The sequence below is a fragment of the Haliaeetus albicilla genome, chromosome 25 (assembly GCF_947461875.1).
Source record: "Haliaeetus albicilla chromosome 25, bHalAlb1.1, whole genome shotgun sequence".
NCBI classification, from domain to species: Eukaryota; Metazoa; Chordata; class Aves; order Accipitriformes; family Accipitridae; genus Haliaeetus; species Haliaeetus albicilla.
The window spans coordinates 4,044,415-4,065,679 of record NC_091507.1 but is presented as its reverse complement, the minus strand read 5'-3'; the positions used below and the strand labels follow the sequence as shown (position 1 = coordinate 4,065,679).

General features: G+C 42.2%; 1 protein-coding gene across 5 annotated transcripts in view; it reads left to right on the top strand.

The window, feature by feature from the left end:
* Positions 1 to 21,265, top strand: part of CLCN4 (chloride voltage-gated channel 4) — a 47,645-nt gene that overhangs the window by 14,812 nt on the left and 11,568 nt on the right. For all 5 annotated transcript variants that reach the window (XR_011322190.1, XM_069770420.1, XM_069770422.1 and 2 more), the window contains 8 exons: positions 1,674 to 1,825; positions 2,172 to 2,271; positions 8,027 to 8,214; positions 13,720 to 13,842; positions 15,426 to 15,632; positions 15,725 to 15,805; positions 16,326 to 16,871; positions 19,190 to 19,376. Coding sequence is in view for 4 of the 5 variants with exons in the window: in XM_069770420.1 (XP_069626521.1) it covers positions 1,674 to 1,825; positions 2,172 to 2,271; positions 8,027 to 8,214; positions 13,720 to 13,842; positions 15,426 to 15,632; positions 15,725 to 15,805; positions 16,326 to 16,871; positions 19,190 to 19,376 (1,584 nt within the window). In the remaining variant the exon portion in view is untranslated. The remainder of the gene's footprint in view (positions 1 to 1,673; positions 1,826 to 2,171; positions 2,272 to 8,026; positions 8,215 to 13,719; positions 13,843 to 15,425; positions 15,633 to 15,724; positions 15,806 to 16,325; positions 16,872 to 19,189; positions 19,377 to 21,265) is intronic.

Below are 21,265 nucleotides of genomic sequence, written 5' to 3'. Positions count from 1 at the left end.
TCCTTGTTTTGATCTGATTGGTAGTAAATGAAATTGCTGTTGTTTCTTCCCCAAGTTGAGCCTGTCTTTTGCCTGTGCCCATAAGTGGTGAGTGATCCCTCCCTGTCCTTGTCTCGACCCACGAGCTTTTCTTTATATTTTCTCCTCGTCCCACCATGGCCAGGGGGGGAAGGAGTGAGCGAGCAGCTTCGTGGTGCTTTGTTACCAGCTGGGCTTAAACCATGACAGGTTCCCATCACTGCCTCCCTTAGCATTTGCATCAGGTTTGTGTCCCTGTATGTTCTTGTTCAGGCTTCCTCCTTTGCTTATTATCCTTTGTCGCATCCAGAAAGGTCCTTGACCCAGATACCTTTAAAGGAGCAGGCACTCACCCTTACACACATCTTTCTCTGTCTCTAGAGGCAGCCTAGGTGGTTCTTATAGTCCAGACATGAAACTTTTGGATGGCTGAAGTTAAGTTGGATGAATCCAGCTGTGTGCCTAAACTACTTCACTTAATCGATTCTCATGCTACTAAAGGTGCCTCATTGGGAATGAAGTCAGCCATTTCTGGAGCTTGTCATATTAGTGGCTACTTTGGGACCTGACCTTTAAGGGAGATAACAGTCATTTTTGCACCTAGCCAGATGTTGCTGAGCTCTTTGTGGGAAAAAGAGGAACGGTGGTTATGAGTTAACTTTTTCATGCTTTGCTTATGTGGATTGCATGAACAAGGTATAGTTTCCAGGGCTTCAGAGCAATGGGCATGGATGTTTCTCTGCTTTTGTATTGGTAGTCTGTAAACCCAGAGAGCATGTCCCCAAAAACTTCTGGGCTGAAAATGTCCACTCGGCTTGTGTGCCACACTCTAGAGTAGATATTATTTCACAGCCTACTTTGATCTCCTTTTTAACTACCAAATGCCTCTTGTAACTGCTTGTTATAGTTTGGGGATAGGTATCTTTATTCTTGTGCTCTAGCAGGACATGTGGTGGCTGTCTCTCCCCCTGCTTTCTTAAAAGCAAATTTGGAAAGTTTGTATATGGGACAGAAGGTAACCACTCAGGTTCTCCCAAGAATAGTTCTTCTCCTAGCCCTTGAAAAGCAAACTTGAAGGAGATACTGCATTTCCAGACCTGATGCAGCGTAGACATACTGTGATCTCGAGCTTTGCCTTCTGAGCAGTGGAAGGGCAGCGGATCAAAGCAGGGAGCATGCAAAACTAGACACTATTGCAGTGTTATGACTAATGGTGCTATGTAAAATCTGCAGTTCATAATGAATGGTAAATTTTAGTGTATCGCCTGTTTTCTGAGCTGGTGACCTTGCCTACTCGATGATCTTGCTGCAGGCAGAGCACTTCTTTCAGCGTGTGATCAGGATGTATCATTGCAGAAGAAGCCCAGAACCGTCCTGGATTTCAGGGCTCTGTTTTTAGGAAAGCTGGTATTTCTGCACTTGGACACTGTGCTTTTTGTATGTGCTTTTTAGGGTTTGCTAAGCTGTTGAAGTAGTCTTCAGCAAAATACTTTTTCTAGTGGCAATGCATAGATTGCAGTAAGTGCACACCAGGACTGCTGACTCATGCTCCGTTGACTTTGTGGTTTGTGGAGGTATTTTGGAAAACTTGATTCTGAAATGTCTGGCAAAGCTGCCTGAATTTATTGACATACTTGTTTTTCCTGTACATACAGACTCTAATATGGTCAATGCAGGAGACATGAATGGTTCTGGCAACCTGATGGATTTTCTGGATGAACCTTTCCCTGATGTTGGAACTTACGAAGATTTCCACACCATTGACTGGCTGAGGGAGAAATCGCGTGACACTGACCGCCATAGAAAGGTAACGGTGTCTGGCTTTGATGCACTGCGGTCCCTGGGTTACAGCCATCCTGGTGGTGAGAAAAACAAGCAGTTTTCCAAAGTTATTGCTTCCTACCTTGTTGTATGTCTTGAGGAGGACTTCTAAAAATAGGGATGTGGTATGTCTTGAGTTTGTAAATATGAAAGGGCTTCCAGCAACTTAACCAGCAGAGCATCTCTAAAAAATGATTGGGACTGGGGGGAGTAGAGAGTAGAGAAATTGCACATACCTTCTAGGAAGTTAAATATTTCTTGTTTTAAACATTTTACACTAAAACTGTGTCAGCCTGAATCTGCAACATGTCTATATATATGTTTAATTTCAGATTACAAGCAAAAGTAAGGAATCCATATGGGAGTTCATCAAGAGTTTGCTGGATGCCTGGTCAGGATGGGTTGTAATGCTTCTCATAGGACTACTGGCAGGTATGTGTGTGTTAGTATTACAGTTATGCCCCAAACTGTCTTGCCCAATTTTGCTGCAGTGCCATCGGCTTCTCTTTTCACTTTATTGTCTCTCCACTGATGTTTCAAGCTAAAAAGACAGCCATGCATCCATGCAGTTACAATCCTTAATAAAAATACCCACTTGCAACGTCTCCTGCTGAGTGCTGACCTAGAAAAAATGTTACTCACCAGTAGAGGGATTTTTCTATTGCTTTTGGAAATACACATCTGAGCGCTTTACACTCGATGGGCTACTTTGACTTTCTGAACCTTTGATTCACAGAAGTCAATTTTATTGGTAGGGTTATCTTCTTTATATATGCATGAAGGGAAAATACAGTTTCAGACTCAGTTTCAGATCTGCTTCCAGGCCAGGCAGACATTACATATTTAACAGCCTGCTCAAACTCAGATGGCAAATTCATTACTTTCCCAAATTGCTCCTGTCTTCTGCTCAGTTTAGCACATCTTCTAACTTGGAAAGCTGCACTTCTCTTACCAAGTTGAAACAGCTGCTATTTTTTATGCTTTTTCAGTGATGTCAGGGTGCTCTTTGTATCATGCTGCTTGGTAAAAGCATGATGTGAAGTTTCACAATTTCCAAGTGGTGTGAATTTCCTGCTTACCAACTGTCAAGTTAATATGTTTATTACAGTTGTTCAGGAGCCTCAGAAGTACTAGGGAGGTTCTTGAGAAAATGTTGCTGATGTGACATTTTTGGCAAATTACGTTATTTTGTAGAGATACACTTGTTTCTACAAAAGCTTTGATGGGAGGGTGTGATGGGAAGAGAGTCTGATAGACTGTGTACTACTACTCTGCCTGAAGGCCAGGGTTGGCCTCGTCTGGGATGAAGAATTCTGCTTGCAAATAAAGTTAGAGCAAGCCTTTGAGGGCTCTAGTGTCGTCCCACAAGCTGGTCAGCAATCCCCTCTCTCATACAGAGAACATGGTATACACTCACACATTCCCATTTGAGTAAAAATATCCCAGGAGGTTTGTTTCAGTTCTAGTTCGCAATGAAATCTCCTGCTGAAGTTCTCAAGGTTGTCGAAAGCCAGAGTTGGTGACCTCTGATAAGCTCTAATGCTGGTACGTCCAGCATGGGAACAGAGGTCGAAGGTAAGCTGCAGCTGAGATGTGTTAGCTTTTGCAACCTTTTCAATGACAAGGGTGCAGAGCAACAAGTTTTACCTTAAAGAGTCAGATCAAATTAGCCTGTTTTTAAACTGGGACAAGGACTTGTGAATCAGCTAGAGAACAAAAATTACCTACGTGCTTGTGACCTGGGCTGAGCCCCGTAGATTTTTTTTTTCTGCCTGCCGTTGAAACGACACATGCTCTGTGCCTTCAGCATTTCTGGGACAGGGCAAAGATGGGGAGTCACCATCTCAGCCTCAGTGAGGGGTCAACACTCCTTTGATGACTGGCAGGAATTATTGATGAGTGGATGAGGTTTGGGGAGGGAGGAGGTGGGGTTGGTGGTGCAGTCAAGAGGCATTTCATGTTGTTGCCTTCTCTACTTGAAATACTGCCTGCTCAGAGAAGCCGGCCTGTCACGAGGGGACCTGTGTGATCACACAAGCTTGCACGGACCAGCCTGGCTCCTCTGTGGTCCCTCTTCTCCTGCTGAACAGGCAGAAGCTACATGGGTTGAGCTCTCAAGCAGCTGGGTCCAGGCATCGCCAGAGGCAAGGGGTGTGATGAGGAGTGGGAAAGGAAGGAGAAAGCAGCAGCAGCAGCAGTGCCCAGGGTGTGAGGGTCTTGTGGAGGACCCTGCCCATGCTTTCCCCTTGCTGGGGATGGAGGGCAGCCAGGTGGGACACCTGGGGAAGGGGATGGCAGGGACCTCCGCATGTTTCCAAAGGGGCTGGACGATTTACCCAGGCCCAGGAGTTTAAAGTGAACCTAACTGATCTAGAAGCTTAAATCCCACCAATTTGGTCAACTGAATCTTTCAGGTTTTGCAACGCTTCAAAGTCTGCACCGCCACAGCTGACACAAGCTGGTGTGGCCAAAAGGAGCAAGCCTTGTCCTCCAGTGTCCCCACCATCGGGCCCTGTTGCTTTGTGCATGTGCAGCTGCACAGGGCAGGTGAATCTGGGAACTGACTTGGTGGAAAAAAACAGGTTTTGGCCAGATTAGTTTTCAGTTGATCAGTGGGCTCAGCAGGGTTGGTCACCACAAAGCCACAAGCAATCAAAATAGTGCTGACGGGAAGGAGCTGATGGAGGGAGGAAGGAGAGGACCGTCCCATTCAGCAGTGTGACTCATGTCATTTTTGGAATGTCATCGAACCTGCATCCTTCGTTAGTCCCAGAAAAGCGTAGGTGGGAAAGGGACCTCTGCAGGGTGTCTGCTCTGGCTTTCTGCTCACAGCAGGGCCAGCTTCAGAGTTAGAGCTGTATGTTTTGAGTAACACCAAAGTATATTAAGAATGTAACAGCAGCCATTTGGGATCAGACCAAAGTTTCATGAGTGAGTGTAAATTAACCTGAGCGGAGCCCCTCGCTGCTGCCACAGTCCAACAGATCTAGCTCCCAGGCTCTTTCAGAGCCATGTACCCACAGGACCTCGAACCCTCAGGTGCTACATGGAGGGAGAAGATGGTGTATGACACTGTCAAGTGGCTGGAAAGGCACTAAGGAGCTTCTGGAAATGAGGTCTTGGGAGCCAGAGCCTACTTATTTTGGGAAGGAGGAAGGAGCAGTAACACAGCCAAATGCTGTTTGGTGTGGAGATCAGATGAAAACTGCTCACACAATGCTCCAGAAAAAGATGATAGGCCTGTCTTGGTCAGAAAGTTTGCACACTTTCTGGAGAAATACAAAGCAATGTATGGGGAAATGAGCCTAAAAATTTTAGGTGTGGGTGCTGAATTTTTAGGCACTCGTTTTTAAGGAATTCTGAGTTTTTACTGTGCCCATCCTGCCTGCAGACCAATGGTCATCCCTTAACGTAACCATTACTACTAGCCAACTAAAGGTATGTGCTATGTATAGATCAGCAAAAGAGTCTGTGTTTTCTGAAGCTATGTGACAAAAAGTACTATTGTACTAATGCTAAAATGCTGTGGTACTGGAGCTGGATGTGCAAAAATCCCCTTTGTAATTCAGTGTTGCGCCAGTTGGGTGATGCTGTTTTCTGGCACAGTTGCATAAAGAAAACAATGTTTTCAAAGCAAATTTTTAGCATTCTCATTAGGGCATTGTAAAGGATGAGTATTGGCCATCATCAACCAAAGGAAAAGGAGAGAGGTAAAGGCTAATATCTAAAACGAAGTGCAGCATTTCCTGGCTTTGGAGTGCTCAGTATTTTTCATTCTGGGCAGGAGGTTACATAGAAGGGGGAAGAAGTTCAGTTCCTTTGATGGGAGAAGTAGGGAGATAAACTTACTCTCTATTACAGTCTAGACAGCCATGGCAAGCACAAGAAATTAAAGGCTTGACTTTCTGAGATGCTGAACAGCCTTCAACTTCCATTAATTTCACTTAAAATTGCAAAGATTCAGAACCTGGAAAACTTCTAGCCCTGGTCACGTGTCTTGTGAAGCATTCTCTATAGCACTATTATCTCACCAGCGCTTGCCCTCCCCTCTCACGATTTTCTTCTGTGTAAAGCATGTGTAGTAAATTGCATGTACATTTTCCTCCTTATGTGGATCCTAAAGCATTTGGCAACAGATCAGCTGCATACTTAAGTACATTTTCCTAGAGATACTGGGGTGCATGTGAGCTTGTTGTATTAGAGAACTGAATGTTTGTTCCTCACTCTGTTTATTAACTTTGTCAGGGAAAAACATTCAAAAGCCTGTCTGCCTGCCTTTGTACCTGCTGCTATGTAGAATTAATACTCAATTGCCTGGTAAAGTGTGATGTGAGCTTTGAAGATTGGAGTAACTACAGAGCACGATAAAGGTCCACCAAGAGATGCAAGAGGCACAGCATCTGGTGCTCATGTCCAAGGGATGAGGATTCTTTGTATAGTCTCCTGAAACTTTCAGAAAATTGCAGGAGAATTTAGAGTTTACTGCAAAACTCAGTAAGCTACGCATGCTGACACTACTAGCAACACAGTGATTTATCATCACCTAAGAATATGGTTCCTTGTTCCATAGAAACTTAGGAAAATGGAAAAGAGGAAGAGAAAGGCAAGGTCTTCGTGAAAGAAAATAACTGGTGCAGACATCATTACTCCCTCCTGCAGCCTTTTTTTGTGATCTTGTCTAGTATATCTGCATAGTTCTTCAGATTATTCCTATACAACAAAAATTCTTCACTGCTACCCTAGTCACATCACTTGTCAGTGTGGGGACAAGTATCCTTCTAAAGGGAGTGAAAGCATATGCTTATGTGTAAGGCTCTGTGAACACTGGTGGGGTTTTTTTCTCTTCTAGGGAATAAAAAACAGGTTACACATGCCTGAATTATTGAAATTTTTTTTTTTTCCTCTTTCACAGAAATGCAAAGCAGAAAACTTTAGTTCCAGGTCAAATAAACTGGCTCTTGAACCCAGCTGTGTGCCCCAGCTGCTAGGGGAAAGGGGAGCAGCCCCTACCCCTGCTTCATGTAATTGCATTCTTAGCAGGAGCCACAAAGCTAAAAGTTTTGGAAACATAAACCCAAACCATTCTGGATTTTCCAAAGCTTTTTTTTTTTTTTTCCCAGTGTTTTAGCCCTACTGAAATGCACTGATAAATTCTGTTCAGATCCGTTCGTGGTTTCCTGAAATTGTATTAATGATTACTTGTAAAAATAATGTTGACTTCTACTTTCCATTGTATAGGAGAGGGGTTTGGAAAACACTAAATGACTTTTCTATCAGTTGGTGGTTTAATGCTTTCCAGAAACTACGGCCATAGGGACTGAACTCAGGTTTGCCTTTCTGTGTTCTGGCTGCTGCCGGCCTCCCCGCTCCTGCTGGGGTTGCGTTCCTGAGGACAAATCTGCTCTGGGGGTGCTGGTACTGGGGCAGGGGATTATTGCTGGGGAGCAAATGCCCTAGGAAAATAGGATTTTTTTTTTCCGTGGGGTCTGGCCACATCATTTTTACCCGTGCTTGGGTCTGGTGGCCACCGGGTGTCGCTGCAGCTCTGTGTAATGCATGGGGAAAAAACTGAAATAAGGGTTTATTTGGTACAGAGAGGACTTGAAGGATAATTTTATTCTGCATATTTGGATTGCTGATGAATGTACACATTGAGAGCCCGATTCCGTTAAGTTCCTAAGTCAGAATCTGGCATCCATGTTGTTTCTGTACTGAAATATCTTCTAAAAGGTTGCTGCGTTGGGGCCAGTAAGGCTATAGGAAAACATACATCTCCTCCTCCTCCCCTACCCCTGAAATAATACACAGCATAGTTTGGGACCTGCAGCTTGGTACGTATAGACACCCTACATGAAGCCCTCCGTATGTCAGTCAAATGGTGCACCTGCCTGGGACAGACTGCAGGATCAGGCCCTACATCAGTTATGCCTGCCTTATTTGGCAATCAGTCAGTATGAAAATGATAATATTTAAAATAAAAGCTTACGAGAGAGCATCGAAGGTCAGACAACAAGCTGGTGTGTCTGTGTCTTTGCAAACTCATCATTGCCCCCAGTTCTTTGGTATATTTGTGCTTACATTGCAGCTGCTTCCCCAAATCGTGCTTTTTGCTGTTATTAGATAGATTTTCCTTGCAACTTGATATTTTTTAATGCCACGGTTTCTTTTTCTGCATTTCTTTTCCCAGGCACGTTAGCTGGAGTGATAGATTTAGCTGTGGATTGGATGACAGACCTGAAAGAGGGTGTCTGCCTGTCTGCCTTCTGGTACAGTCACGAGCAGTGCTGCTGGACGTCTAATGAAACTACATTCGATGACAGGGACAAATGTCCCCAGTGGCAGAAATGGTCTGAACTTCTTGTAAGCCAGTCTGAGGTACGGGAGACCTGATTAGGTTGGGGTCAGAACAGGCCAGGGAATGCCCTTTTTTTCATAGTTGCTGATGTTCCCTCCAGAGAGTTTCTCTGAACGTAATGAACGGAGCACCTTGCAAAAAAAGACATTTCCACAAGCAATATCTGCTTAACTTGGGAGAGGTCCCATTGTTTCAGTGTCGTGTGTGATGGAAATTGGAAAACTGTGAGATCGCTCTTTCTTTTTATCAGTATTAAACCAAAAGTGTTTCATAACACTCATAACAGTCACCAGGGGACCTGAGCAGCTATCCATTTTTTTTTCTTTTAAACAGAATTTTATGGGACAAAAAAGATGATCCCTGATACATACATTTAAGAGGAAATTTTGGGGATTGCAGATGGTTTTCATGTATTCACATGCTGTGAGTAGTAGTGGGAGATGCAGAAGGACTGCTTGTTATGCCCTTGCAATCGGTTTCTGTGTTAGATAGTAAAATATTTAGCTAGCACCGAAAGCTGGGGAACTAATGGGCTTCCCAGGAGATGGCCAAAGTGAAAAATTAGCAGGGGGAGTGAACAGGAAGGGAAAAAGCACATCTGGGTGGACATGAAACTTACATTTTAAGAACTTTTTTCTATTCTTTTTTTTTTTTTAAATTGTAGTAATTTTAAATACAAAGAAGGCAGTTTCAAAGTAAAGCAAGTGAAAGTTTCATTTTGAAGACATCAAAAGAAGCCTTTCTATTCTCCTTTTAGCAGATGACACTTTTATAAAAAAATATAAAAAAGGACATTTTATTGTCAACCCAAGCTATTCAAGTATTGAATACTATTGATCCCTTCACAACTCAAATTTTGAGGCAGAAATATTGTCTCAACCCCCCCCTCCCCCCATTTCTACAGGTGACTTGAATATGACAAACATTGAATAAGACATGGAGGTGGGATGAATGTGGCTTTGAAGAGAACTGCCTTAAGTATGTAACAGGACTTATAAAAAAAGTCTGGTAATGCAGTTTGGTCAATAATAGAAGAAAATATATACTTCTATGGGATAAATCATCTTCAGCCAGACAATTAAAAAATGTCTGACTTGGAGAGATTGTCTCGGATCTTCCCCAATGTGGAGGTGGTCTGGTCCTGGAGAAATTGTTTGAGGGCACCTTCATCACCGTACAAGTTTGTCATTCATGTTCCTTTCAGTTCTTCTTTAGGCTTACGGTACAAGTAGTACTAGATAAGAGTGTCTGTGAATATGTATAGCCCAATTTTCCATAGTTCTAATTAAACATAGTGAAAGTAGCAGGGTGCTCACTGTTCCTGAATATTCCCACCATTTAATTGCAGGCAAAAATCTCTCTGCACAGTTGCCAGTCCACAGTGCCAAGCTTCCCCTTGCCAGAGGTTTTCTAGGTTCACACTGGTCTTCATCAACAGATGTTTTGGATGGTTGTGTTATTGTAACAGTGAAGAAATATTACCCTGGTATGAAGCTGCAGAACTGGGGACGATGTTGTAATTTAAGAGAACAAAAAAATGTGGGAAGGGAAAACAGAGGAGACTGTTACAATTGTTATGGGATTTGGAAATCCTGTGCATGTGTTTGACAGGCTGTTACTCTGAAAGGCTGGAATATATAAATGGAGCATATCCTTGAGAAAATTTATTGCTTTCGCCTGCTACTCGAAATCAGCAGTCATGAGTGTTGTATGTTGTGGCCTATAAGAAGGGTATCAGCTAGGTGGGCACTGGGAAACTTTACTCACTTTGTATTCAGATTGGCCTTCTCACTCCCTAGTGTACTGTCACAGTGGGGAAAAAAGGTTCATCTTGGCTTAGATTTAGGGTCTTTCTCAAAACAAATGGGCCTCTAAGATCTGTGGGTTTCTGGCTGCCATGGCCTGATGGATGCTGTAGTTATTAATAATACAGCTGTCCATTACTGTTACATTGAAATCCCAGGCAAAGCCCAACAAAAATGTGAATATGGAAAGTAAAAATTCTGTTTGGTAGCAAAAGGCTTATGATATGGGCAAGGGTTGCATGATTCCCGTAGCTGTAGAGGGCTCTAGGAGGGATCAAAATACTCTGAATTTGACTGAGTTTCAGGATAATTTTGCCCCCCCCCCCCCCCCCCCCCCCTTTTTAATTTTGTATGTGGCTTCATTTTGTGCCCAACATTTGCATAACAGCCCTAGAAAACAGCAGTGTGCAGAACTACTACTTTGGAGCACGTTTTAGACAAGAAGTATTTGGAACAGTTTCCCTAAAGGTGCTCTGGTCAGACATGTCTTCTTTTTTAATGCATGACTGTGACTCTTTCTCATCATAGACAACTAAATTTGACATTTTGAGGACTAAGATTTAGATTAGCTCTTCCCTGTGGTTTTGCCAATTTATGACTGTGATAAACCCTGTACATATGTTCTCGCTGAGAATTGTGACATTTCCTATGGCATCTCCTGAAAAATGTTTTCGTTCTAGTCCTCCTATAAACTGAGCCCAAAGCAGAGTCTTGATATAAATTATTATGGAAAATATAATAGCACATCAGACACATACCAGGCTATGTTTTCTTCCCTAAACACTGTTTTGTAGGCCAATTATATCCTTCATCCCTCTGGTCCTGAACTGCTTCCAAAGAGCAGGTGAAGAGTTTTTTTTGATGTGAGAGAGTTTCAAAACCTCAAATTCACTGGAGGAATGGATGTGTTAAAGCACATCAGATGCTACCCACTTCAGCTGGATCTCTAGCCAGTATCTGGTGACCCAGAGCTTTCCCAATCTGCAGATCCAGCTTGGTCCCAACCTCAACTTCACTGGAGCTGAGGACCCCGTTTCTGGTGCCTTACACCTATCCAGGGTAGAGGAAAGGACCCCGTGTCTTCCACGGCTCATGACACTGGATCCAGCCATGGACTGCAATCCCATCCCAGGGCTTCTGGATCTCCTGTCATGAAGCTGAGACCTGCAAGACAAGGAAGTCCCTCTATACCTCGAACCCACTTCCCAATTTTGCAGCCTTGAATCTGTCAGCCTTGAGGGCTTTGAGGAGACATGTTGCTGTAACATCCACAGGAGGGAGTCTGCAAGCTGTGAGATCCCCAGTCGAGTCAGAATAGAGCTCTGGGCCTGCTGAGAAAACAAGCATTGGATGGTATCCTGAGGGATGGGGTTTATTTCAGTATTCTGAGTTTGTGAGGGTTGTTTTCAATTGTGTTCCATTTGTACCTAAACTGGACTGACACCAGCCCTGAAATACTGCTCTGTCTTGCAAAGTAAAAGACAAAATTTTGCTCAGTTCCTCTACTTGCTTCATTACTATTGCTGCCAGGGTGAGTCCTTCGAGCCACTAGTGGAAAAGGTCTTAGCAGGATCATCTCTGCTGATGAGCTTTTTTGGTCTCCAATTCCAGTACACACGCTTAAGACTTCTACTGATTCAGGGTCTTAGTAATTGTAATGCCACGTAATGAATGAGAAATGAGCTATTTGCTATACTGAGTTACTACTACTTTACTTCCCAAAGGTTTTCATTTTATTAATCATTAGAAACTGCTGCAATTGGACCTGCAGAATGCCAGATATCTGGAAAATGTAACAATGAGAGTTCTCCCAAGGGATAAGACTGAACTGGCCATATAGACTCCTGTGGGGTCCTGCCACAGGGCTGTAGCTGTATGTGTGATTGCAGTAACGAGCTGACATAGTTTTCATGTGACTTTTGAGATGTGAAAGAAGAAGTAAAAAGAAACAAAGTTAATTTGACTCCAGTGAATATAGAAGCAAAACTACAGCTTTCGCTCAACAGTGTGGGGCCAAACTGTTGTAATGGCATTGGTCTTCTTTGGAGTTACTCCAGGTTCGCACTGACAGGAGAATTTTGCCCTGGGGCAACATATCCAGAGTTTTCTCTAGAGGAAGAATAAATATTGTCATAGCTGTTTGTAATTGAAGGCAGTAGGAGAACACATACATGAGACTGTCTTCAGCTGTAGCAACAAAGATCCATGGTTACTACGGACAGATGTCAATCACTGTAAGTGTGGGATCCATGACTGCTTAGTCTCAGGGCATTGGGATGTGGCATCGTATTGCTCTTCTGCTGTTATCAGCAAAGCCAGCTGCTAACTTCAGCAAGCACAAGAGGACCTTAACAAATTGCCCTTCTTCCAAATATATCCATAAGGTTAAGGGCAGTGGTTCCCTTACTGTCTTCTCAATTGGACAGAGACCTGGAAAATGAGGCTAGCAAGCATCCGTGCTGTTAAAGGTTGATTCCTTGCAGGCTTGCAAACAGGGAGACTTCTCAGCTCTAGGTTTTTTATGACTTGAGAACTGGGCTTGGCCAGGTCTGTTAACTGAAGACACGATACAACTGGTTAATGCCTGTTTTCCTACTTGATTTATCATAATGTTGATATCCAGACTGCTGTCCTGCAGAGCAAAGACGGGGGCCCTGATGTTCTTGAGCAGCTGGGATTGCATCCGGTAGGAAGAGTTCACTTAGAGGTGAACGATTCATACCAATTCATGCACTGAGGTTCATCTTCTTTCTTATTCTGTAGTGTCACGTTGCTAGAGGAGATTGTTTGAAGGCTTAAGCTCCTCGTATCAATTCAACGCCTCTGACTAGATTATCTTTTGTCTGTGTAGGTGGGTTTTTTTGAAATTAATCTAAAAAATTATGCTTGTGAAGAGGGAGAGGTATTTTAAGGCAGATTTTAACAACAGTTTTGACTTGACCATTGGAGACAGGTAGAAAGCTTGAAGGTCGCTACTGACTATGCTTTCACTATGGCACTGCACAGTCAACCATTGCTAATGATCATTAGCATTTCCATTCTGTCAGTAAAGCTATTCAGCTTGAAGATAGGTTTTATTATTGACTGGAATGCTTTTAAAATATCAGGGCAAAAATGACTGAGATGTGTCTGAGTGGGATCTGCCAGGCTATTGTGTTTTCAAGTGATTTTCAACCCTGTCATATAGATAGCATCATATAGAAGGAAAGGGTTTATTTATGGTTTTACCCTTCCCGTTTGTGAACTGAACTGGCTACTGATATACACAGGGATGTCGTCTGAAAAGATCAGCATCTGCATGGAGACCTGACCTTTGAATACCAGCCCTCAGAAAAAGATGTATCAGGGTCTTATCCACTGTCACCTGCCATGGGTGCTTTTTTATCACCAATTACTTTTGCCCTTCACACATATTTGTTTGTTTTGGAACTTTTTGTGGTTGGCTTAAAATTTTAGTGCTTGAAAGATGCCCTGTTTAAGGTGTTTGTGTCCCTTGCAAACACACCGTATGACTGGGCTAGGTATGTATTCGTATGCTGCTTCTTTCCATGAGTAATAAAATTGTTGGAGTATATCAAGTCGTTTGTCCTTCCTGAGGAAAAGCAGCAGCTAGCATGTAAATGAAAAGATCAGGCTCCATGCCATCATGATACCATGTAGAAGTGTGAGATTTACCAACCTGCATTTATCTAACAATGTTTGTTACTGTTATTTTTCTAGGGTGCAAGTGCTTACATTCTAAACTATTTTCTATACATTATGTGGGCTCTATGTTTTGCTTTCCTGGCAGTCTCCCTGGTCAGAGTGTTTGCTCCCTATGCCTGTGGCTCTGGAATCCCAGAGGTGAGTTTCTCTTTGCGGATGAATATCCAAATACTAAACAAAACAAATACATGATAATTTGCCTCCTTTTCCCATTCCAGGACTGTACTATGAGATAGCATAGGAATAAGAAGATTGTCTTTTCATCTCACCTGCCTTAATTCCTTTGCCTGACATGCCTTTATGGTGCCCATCTAAATTTTTCGTAGTAGAAAATGTTCAAATGCCACTGTGACAGGTTAATGTACATATGTCTTCACTGCCAGAGCTTGAATTAAAAATCAACGGCTCCCAGTCATCACTTTGTGGACTCCCAACTTTTTGTGGCTGAGAGGCATACTCACTGGAAGGTTATATAGAAATTTCCTTGGATGAAATTACTTGGGCCAGTTCCAAAACCAGTCATTTTCTAGGCTGGGCTTTAAATAAAACCAAAATAAAATGAAGAGGGAGGGCTACAAAGCTAAGGTTTCCTAAGCTACTGAAGATGCGAGATGCCCATCATTTGGGATGCCTGAAAAGTGTCTGGCATCCATCTTCTGCAGATTGTGTCCGTGTACACAATATCATGCTGGAATGGCAGTACTATGGCAGCCAAAATCTCTACTTGGTTTTCAATATTTTCCATATTGAGCCTCAGTCCATATTTAAGCTGTTAAAATGAGAAACTCTGTAACTCAAGCAGCATAGCTACTCAAAATTTTTGAAATCAGGGCAGTCTTTTGTTAAAAGTGCTATAGAACCACTGGGATTATTACTTAGGAATCTGGCAGACAGAATCAACAGCCCAAATTTTAGAAATCTTGGTATACTTCTTTTCTTCATCTCTAGGAGAAGCATCCAAGTGTTTCACAGCCAATTAGGGGGTAAAAAAACCAAAACCACAAAGAATTTGAAATATTTAAGTAATTTCCATGTTTCAAAGTAGTCTTGTGTGTGTGTTACGTTTGATATATCTGTAAGTATTTCTAAAATGTTTTCATAATTAACTGTAAATCTAGTTTCCAAGTGGTAAATCTCTTATGTGAGGTGATGCTCAGCTCCAGCCCATTTCCAGGGCTGAAGTCCAAACCCAAATCCCACCCTGCAGCCTGTCTGTCATGCACGGGCATTGTGCTCTATTCTATCTACTCACATGCAAAATTAAGAGGAAATGTGTAAAAATAAGATCTCTTGGACTTTCTCATTTCAGAATACTTGCATGCTTTTATGGCATGGCCATTCAAAATATTTAGAACTTTTTTTTTCTTATTTTAACTGGGAAAATTCTGTGGTGGTTTATTTGCTTTTTTTCTTCTTTGTTAAAGTTGAGTCTAGTTTAACTCTGATCCTGTAAGCCAAGGAGATATGTAAGAGTTTCATATTTCTATTGATCTGTGAGACTCCTTACCGACCCATAACAACAGTAAAAGTGTGGTCTGCTTAACCCCTGCTCAGATATTGCTGTGGGAAAGTTGCCCTACCTATGGTTTCTTTCTCTCCATCACTGTCTCTTTTCAAGCAGTCTGCAATTTTTTTAACTCCGCTGGATTTTTAACTCCATTTGCAAGTTCAGAGTAGAAAAGGTTTCTTCAGCTCTTCAACATGTTCTTCCTGCTTTCCAGATAAAAACCATCTTGAGTGGGTTCATTATTAGGGGCTACCTGGGAAAGTGGACACTTTTAATCAAAACAGTCACCTTGGTTCTGGTGGTATCTTCAGGCCTCAGCCTTGGGAAAGAGGGGCCGTTAGTCCACGTGGCCTGTTGCTGCGGAAACTTCTTCAGCAGCCTTTTCTCAAAGTACAGCAAGAATGAAGGAAAGAGAAGAGAGGTGAGGTTGGCTCACATCATCTCTAATTTCCCTGTCCGGATACTCAGTGTTTCAAGGTACTCATGCCTTGTACGTAAATATTTGCTTTGTAGGTGCTTTCAGCTGCAGCTGCCGCAGGAGTTTCTGTTGCCTTTGGGGCTCCAATTGGAGGCGTGCTTTTTAGTCTGGAAGAGGTGAGACCTGGCAGTTCATTTACTTCAATAAATATCTTTTCATGTGATACCCTTTTCTAAGATTCCTCTTTATTTTTCAAAAATTTATATGCTTATTTTTCTTCTGAAGCAAAAATAATCTTTGATTTCAAGTAATAAGAAATGGGGTATTTTAGCCCCATTTGAGTAGGAGACGAGCACTGGCTTTCTGGAAACAAATGAAATTATTCAATCTGGAAGTGTATCCCTTTGCTGAGGTTTCTCCAGCTTGCTGCCGCATGGGCCGAGCTGTCAAGCATCTGTCTTATCATCTCTAGCTAGCAGTTTTGGATTTAGATTTATCATTTTTTAACTGGTTGCTGCTCCCTATCTGAAAATGCCTTTTCTGATAACTTTGTGAACGCGTTCTGGTTGTGGTAAGGACTAGCACTCCCAGTAAAATCAGACATAGAGTCACAGATGAAACACACAGCGATGGCAATTAAAGCAAACACCCTCTGTCACATGCAGTGAAGTGTTTATGGTCTCTGCTTTGTTTTAGGTCAGCTACTACTTTCCCCTGAAAACCCTCTGGAGGTCATTTTTTGCTGCTCTCGTGGCTGCCTTCACGCTGAGGTCCATCAATCCTTTTGGAAACAGCCGGCTGGTCCTGTTCTATGTGGAGTACCACACCCCCTGGTACATGGCCGAGCTCTTCCCCTTTATCCTGCTCGGCGTCTTCGGCGGCCTCTGGGGGACCCTCTTTATCCGATGCAACATTGCCTGGTGCAGGAGGCGAAAAACTACCAGACTCGGGAAATACCCAGTCCTGGAGGTCATAGTGATAACAGCTATCACTGCCATCATCGCCTACCCCAACCCCTACACCCGGAGGAGCACCAGCGAGCTGATCTCAGAGCTCTTCAATGACTGTGGTGCCCTGGAGTCCTCGCAGCTCTGCGACTATATCAATGACCCAAACATGACCCGGCCGGTGGACGACATTCCCGACAGACCTGCCGGCCCCGGAGTCTACACTGCCATGTGGCAGCTGGCCTTGGCTTTGGTGTTTAAAATTGTCATCACGATATTCACTTTCGGCATGAAGGTAAATCGGGGACAGGCGCAGAAGCTGTTGCAAGCACAAGGCGCAGATGGGTTGCCATCAGCAGCTGTGGTCTATCTGGCAGGGCTTGTGTGCTTCTGACCTGCACCCACCCACATGGGTGTCGTTGAGATGCTTAATGGTTCACCTGCCCGCCAGCACCTTGCTCTGTGGGCCCCTGTCACAGCAGAGGGATGAGCCCTGCTCTTCCACCTTCTAGTCATCTGCAGTTTTATTAAGTGACAAAGAAATCTGGGTGGGAATTTATATCCACTGTTGCCAATAAGCAAATTCAAGGTGATTGCCACTGCAGCTGTCTTTCAGCTCTCTCAGGGATATGGACTATTTACATTGTTGTTTGTCTTGTTGCATTAATGTCTTAATGTGCCTCAAGGTAGCTATGCTCAGGGAAGTAATAGCTTTAAATTTAGTGATTTACCCATTCAAAACCTCACAAAAATAAAAAAGCAGCTGAAAAGTTCTATTTTTGAATCTTTTTAAGCACTGTAGCTTGGAAAAAAAGAGGGAATGAGTGGGAAGAGTGACGGATGTATGATTTGATTATTCTAGATTTGCAACTTTTTCCTTCCACTCCTCCTCCCCATAAATGGGTGATGAAAGGTCCAAGAACAATTTATCCAAGCTTTCAATATATACAAAGCTGTTTGTGGTGAGTTTTATATATCTGATTGCTAGAGCCCATATAAAACACATTATCTGTCTGTCTGCAGCTCCCATTATCTGAGCATTTAGTTCTGGATCTGATTGCAGCAGACGATGGGAAGTTTTTCTGAATTATACACTATATTTTATACCACACTCAAAGCTAAAGCATCTCATCTTTCTCTTAAACACTGGGCTTGAACTGAGGATCCATCTTTCTAAAAAGTCTTTTACCTGAATTATAGTAGGAAGTTGTTGGAGTTTTGCTTTTCTTTCATGTTTTCTCCATCTGATGACAAGAACTACTGAATGGTAGAAGGTCACTCAGGACCAGTGACTGAGTCCTGCTGATTTACTGAGCAAGGAGAACACGTGGGAGTTTCAGAGCACTTGGATGTTGCAGGTGTAATAATTCTGGAGGAGGACTTGAAATGAGATGCCCTTCACTGCAGAAACTGATTTATGGCTGGCAGCTAGTTGTTATGCTTGTTCATTTCTTTAAAAACTTCTAAGTTTGGTTCTTTATTTGATATGTGGTTCTTTATTTAGTCTATATATTTAAAATTTGTTACAAGCAATTGACAGTTTCAACTATTCTGTAAAAGAACAGACAACATAGCTTTATCCACCAAATCTAGAAGACTCAATCTGACTGTATCAGCAAAATTAACACTATATGGCGGGGGAGATAGATAGAGCCTGCTGTCATCAGCCTTAATGCCTCTGGGCTATGCTGAGGTTGTTAGTTTAGTTCTCTACAAAGCTCAAGGTGTGTTTTCAGAATTAAAAAGATATAACAGCCTTTCCTCTCTAAAAACAACAAAAACTCCATGGAAGCCCTTGCCACAGATAGGAGTTGTTTCCTCCACCAGGAAATTTCTCTCCAACTTGCAAGTGCACTTGACATCTAAAAGGAAATGCACTTAGCCAAGGCAAAGCGAGTTTTCATTTTCTTTTCTTTTTCTTTTTTGCTCCTTCTCATTTCAATGCTGTTTTTAATGATTTGTAACTTGTCTGTGTAGCAGGCAACAAGGTAATGATTTGTAGAACTTCCTGGAAAATATATAGCAAACTGAGATGAAGAAATAGCTTCCTCGGAGCAGTCAGCCTCCTTTCTCGGAATTTTTGTTCTGTATTTGACATTTAATTTAAAATCTGCTCTGATTTAGCCTGAAAGAGTAATAATAAAACTGTAAAGTACTCCATGTGATAGAGGGTGAAATCAAGATGTTATTTTCAGTTAAACTTATTCTCAAGCCCATGACAGAACCATCAGCATCTCCTGATTTCCTGCTGAGAAAGCAATAAAGGCAAAACCAGGAGCATCTTGACTTTAAAAGCAGACTATTATTCAGAAACACCATTTATCTATCAAATTCAGTGTGATGCAGCAGGTAGGATTCAAAATTACTTCTAAAAAATGCATTAATGTTTTCTAAAGCTATTGATAAACATGTAACCACACAAACTCAGTCACTGCAGAAACCTGTCTCAGACCACAGGGAGCATTGCTGTAGGCTGCCATAAGGCTATGGCCTTCTGAGCTAGCATTTAATAAGGAAACTCGGTTCTCTTACTACTCATAATAAATTGTTTGATCAATAAGTTCATACTAGTCATTTTTGTCAAGGTGCTCATGTGTCTATATTTTATTCAAGATCCCTTCAGGCCTCTTCATTCCCAGCATGGCTGTTGGCGCCATGGCTGGCAGGATGGTTGGGATCGGAGTAGAGCAACTGGCATATCACCATCATGACTGGATCATCTTCAGGAACTGGTGCAGACCTGGGGCAGACTGCGTCACACCGGGACTTTATGCTATGGTCGGAGCGGCAGCTTGCTTGGGTACAGTACCTGCTGATCGTTGGTTCGTGCATGAATAACACTGATGTTTGGGGACCTACAAATTGTTTATGAGGGTTTTGTGTTTGTGTTGGGTGCTATGCTGGCTTTTCTGGATGTAATAGAGGTTGAAATCAAGATGTGATGGGCTAAAGCATGGGCAGCTTCCTCTAATGGTCTCTCCAGTGATCTGCTGGGTGGGCAACAGCAGAGGCTTGCAGTCACCAATGCCTACTCCTTGTAATCTGCCAAAAAGCACACAGAGGGCAAGAAAAAATTAAAGTTTGGCTACAGGTTTCCAAGAAGGAAAACAACAGTGGTTTTGCTGGTTTTTTCTTTCCTTTTGATGTAGTGAAATCCACTGTAGCTGGACTAAAGCTACTTCCTTGTTTAGACTGTGCTCGCTCTCAGCGCAGGGAACAAACTTCCCACTTCTGTCCAAATTTTAAGTGACACAGAGGTAAAAATTCTGGGTCTTATTTTGGCTGTGTGTCACACTATGGTCAGCTGGGCTGTATTTTGGTTTTTGTTTTGACCATAGGCCAATATCTGATTACATTCAATCGATAGGATTTATTGGATATAACAGGAATGATCTGTTAACTATTAAAGCAAGATCATTGAATAATACCTCACATATCAAATTTCTAGTCATAGATGCAACAGGAATGTTACAAACGTACCATCTGAACATGTTTTTCCCTGATCATGTCTTTCCCCCTCCATACTTGTACGTTCTACCTCCTTTTGTTGTTGATACCGTCACCAGATGATGAAATAATAGTGGGGAGGCATAACACATGATTAATGTAATTGGGTAGATTTGAAATGAAGGATGTACTCCGGGAAGAGCTGGAAAAGTTTCAGTTTTGGAGTCTCATGTTAGAAAAGCAGGATCATTTGTGTGATCAGTTATAGAGGAAGGAAGGGTGGGATTTACTTGTCTAAATTTAATGTCTGTAATGTAGACATTGACATCTGAGCTAGCTGCATTGTTACCTTTCACAGTCAAAATAAAAAAATGAGATACTGGAAAAATCAGTCTTACCTGGCAATAGACCTCTAAAACCAGGCAAATGGACAGATGAATTTGGCCTCAAAAGTGCCTGTTTTTCTCCAGAGATTATAAAGGCAGTCTGGATCACCCCTTTGGATGTGAACACCTACATCAGTGTAGACACATTAAAATAGCTATGATGACTCTTATAGTCAAAAAGAGTAAGTGCTTCCTCTTGTCCATAAATGATCTTAATATTCATAAAAGAAACGATTCAGAAAAATTTTGCTCTGATATTCCAGTTGATCTGCTAGTCAGCAATCACTTCCTCTTTTAAAAGGTCCAAATCAAGGTGCAGTGATTTTAATAGTATGGTGAGACGTACAGCAGAATAGTCACTGCTCATTCTTAAGTCCAAGACCTGTCTTGCTTAGAGTAAGATACAGAGTAAGTATTAAATGATCTTTACTCTGGTATCTGCTCTCAGCTTTTCAGAGTCAGAAGTTTAAGGCATTCCTCCAATGAAAGTCATATCCGGATCATCGTGTTAAATAACCAACAATTTAATTTTCCTGTATGCTGCTAGATTAAAAGCATCTTTTAATGACCTGTTTCTGATTTGTCTCATCTAAAATGGTGCTGTATTTTGAGGCCTAAAAATAGCAGATTTATTACATTTACCTTTTGAACAGAGGCAAAGAAATGTTACCTAATAATTCAGTGATACATACACACTTGTCTGCAGTTATATGATTATTTTTATCCTTTAATGTAAACTGAAGGAGTAAGGACCTTACTTATGAAATTAACACAGAAAGACTAGATTGAAAAATACAGCTACAACCCTGTCAACAGCTGCATGCCTAGATGGCCTCAAACCAAGTTGTATACAGTT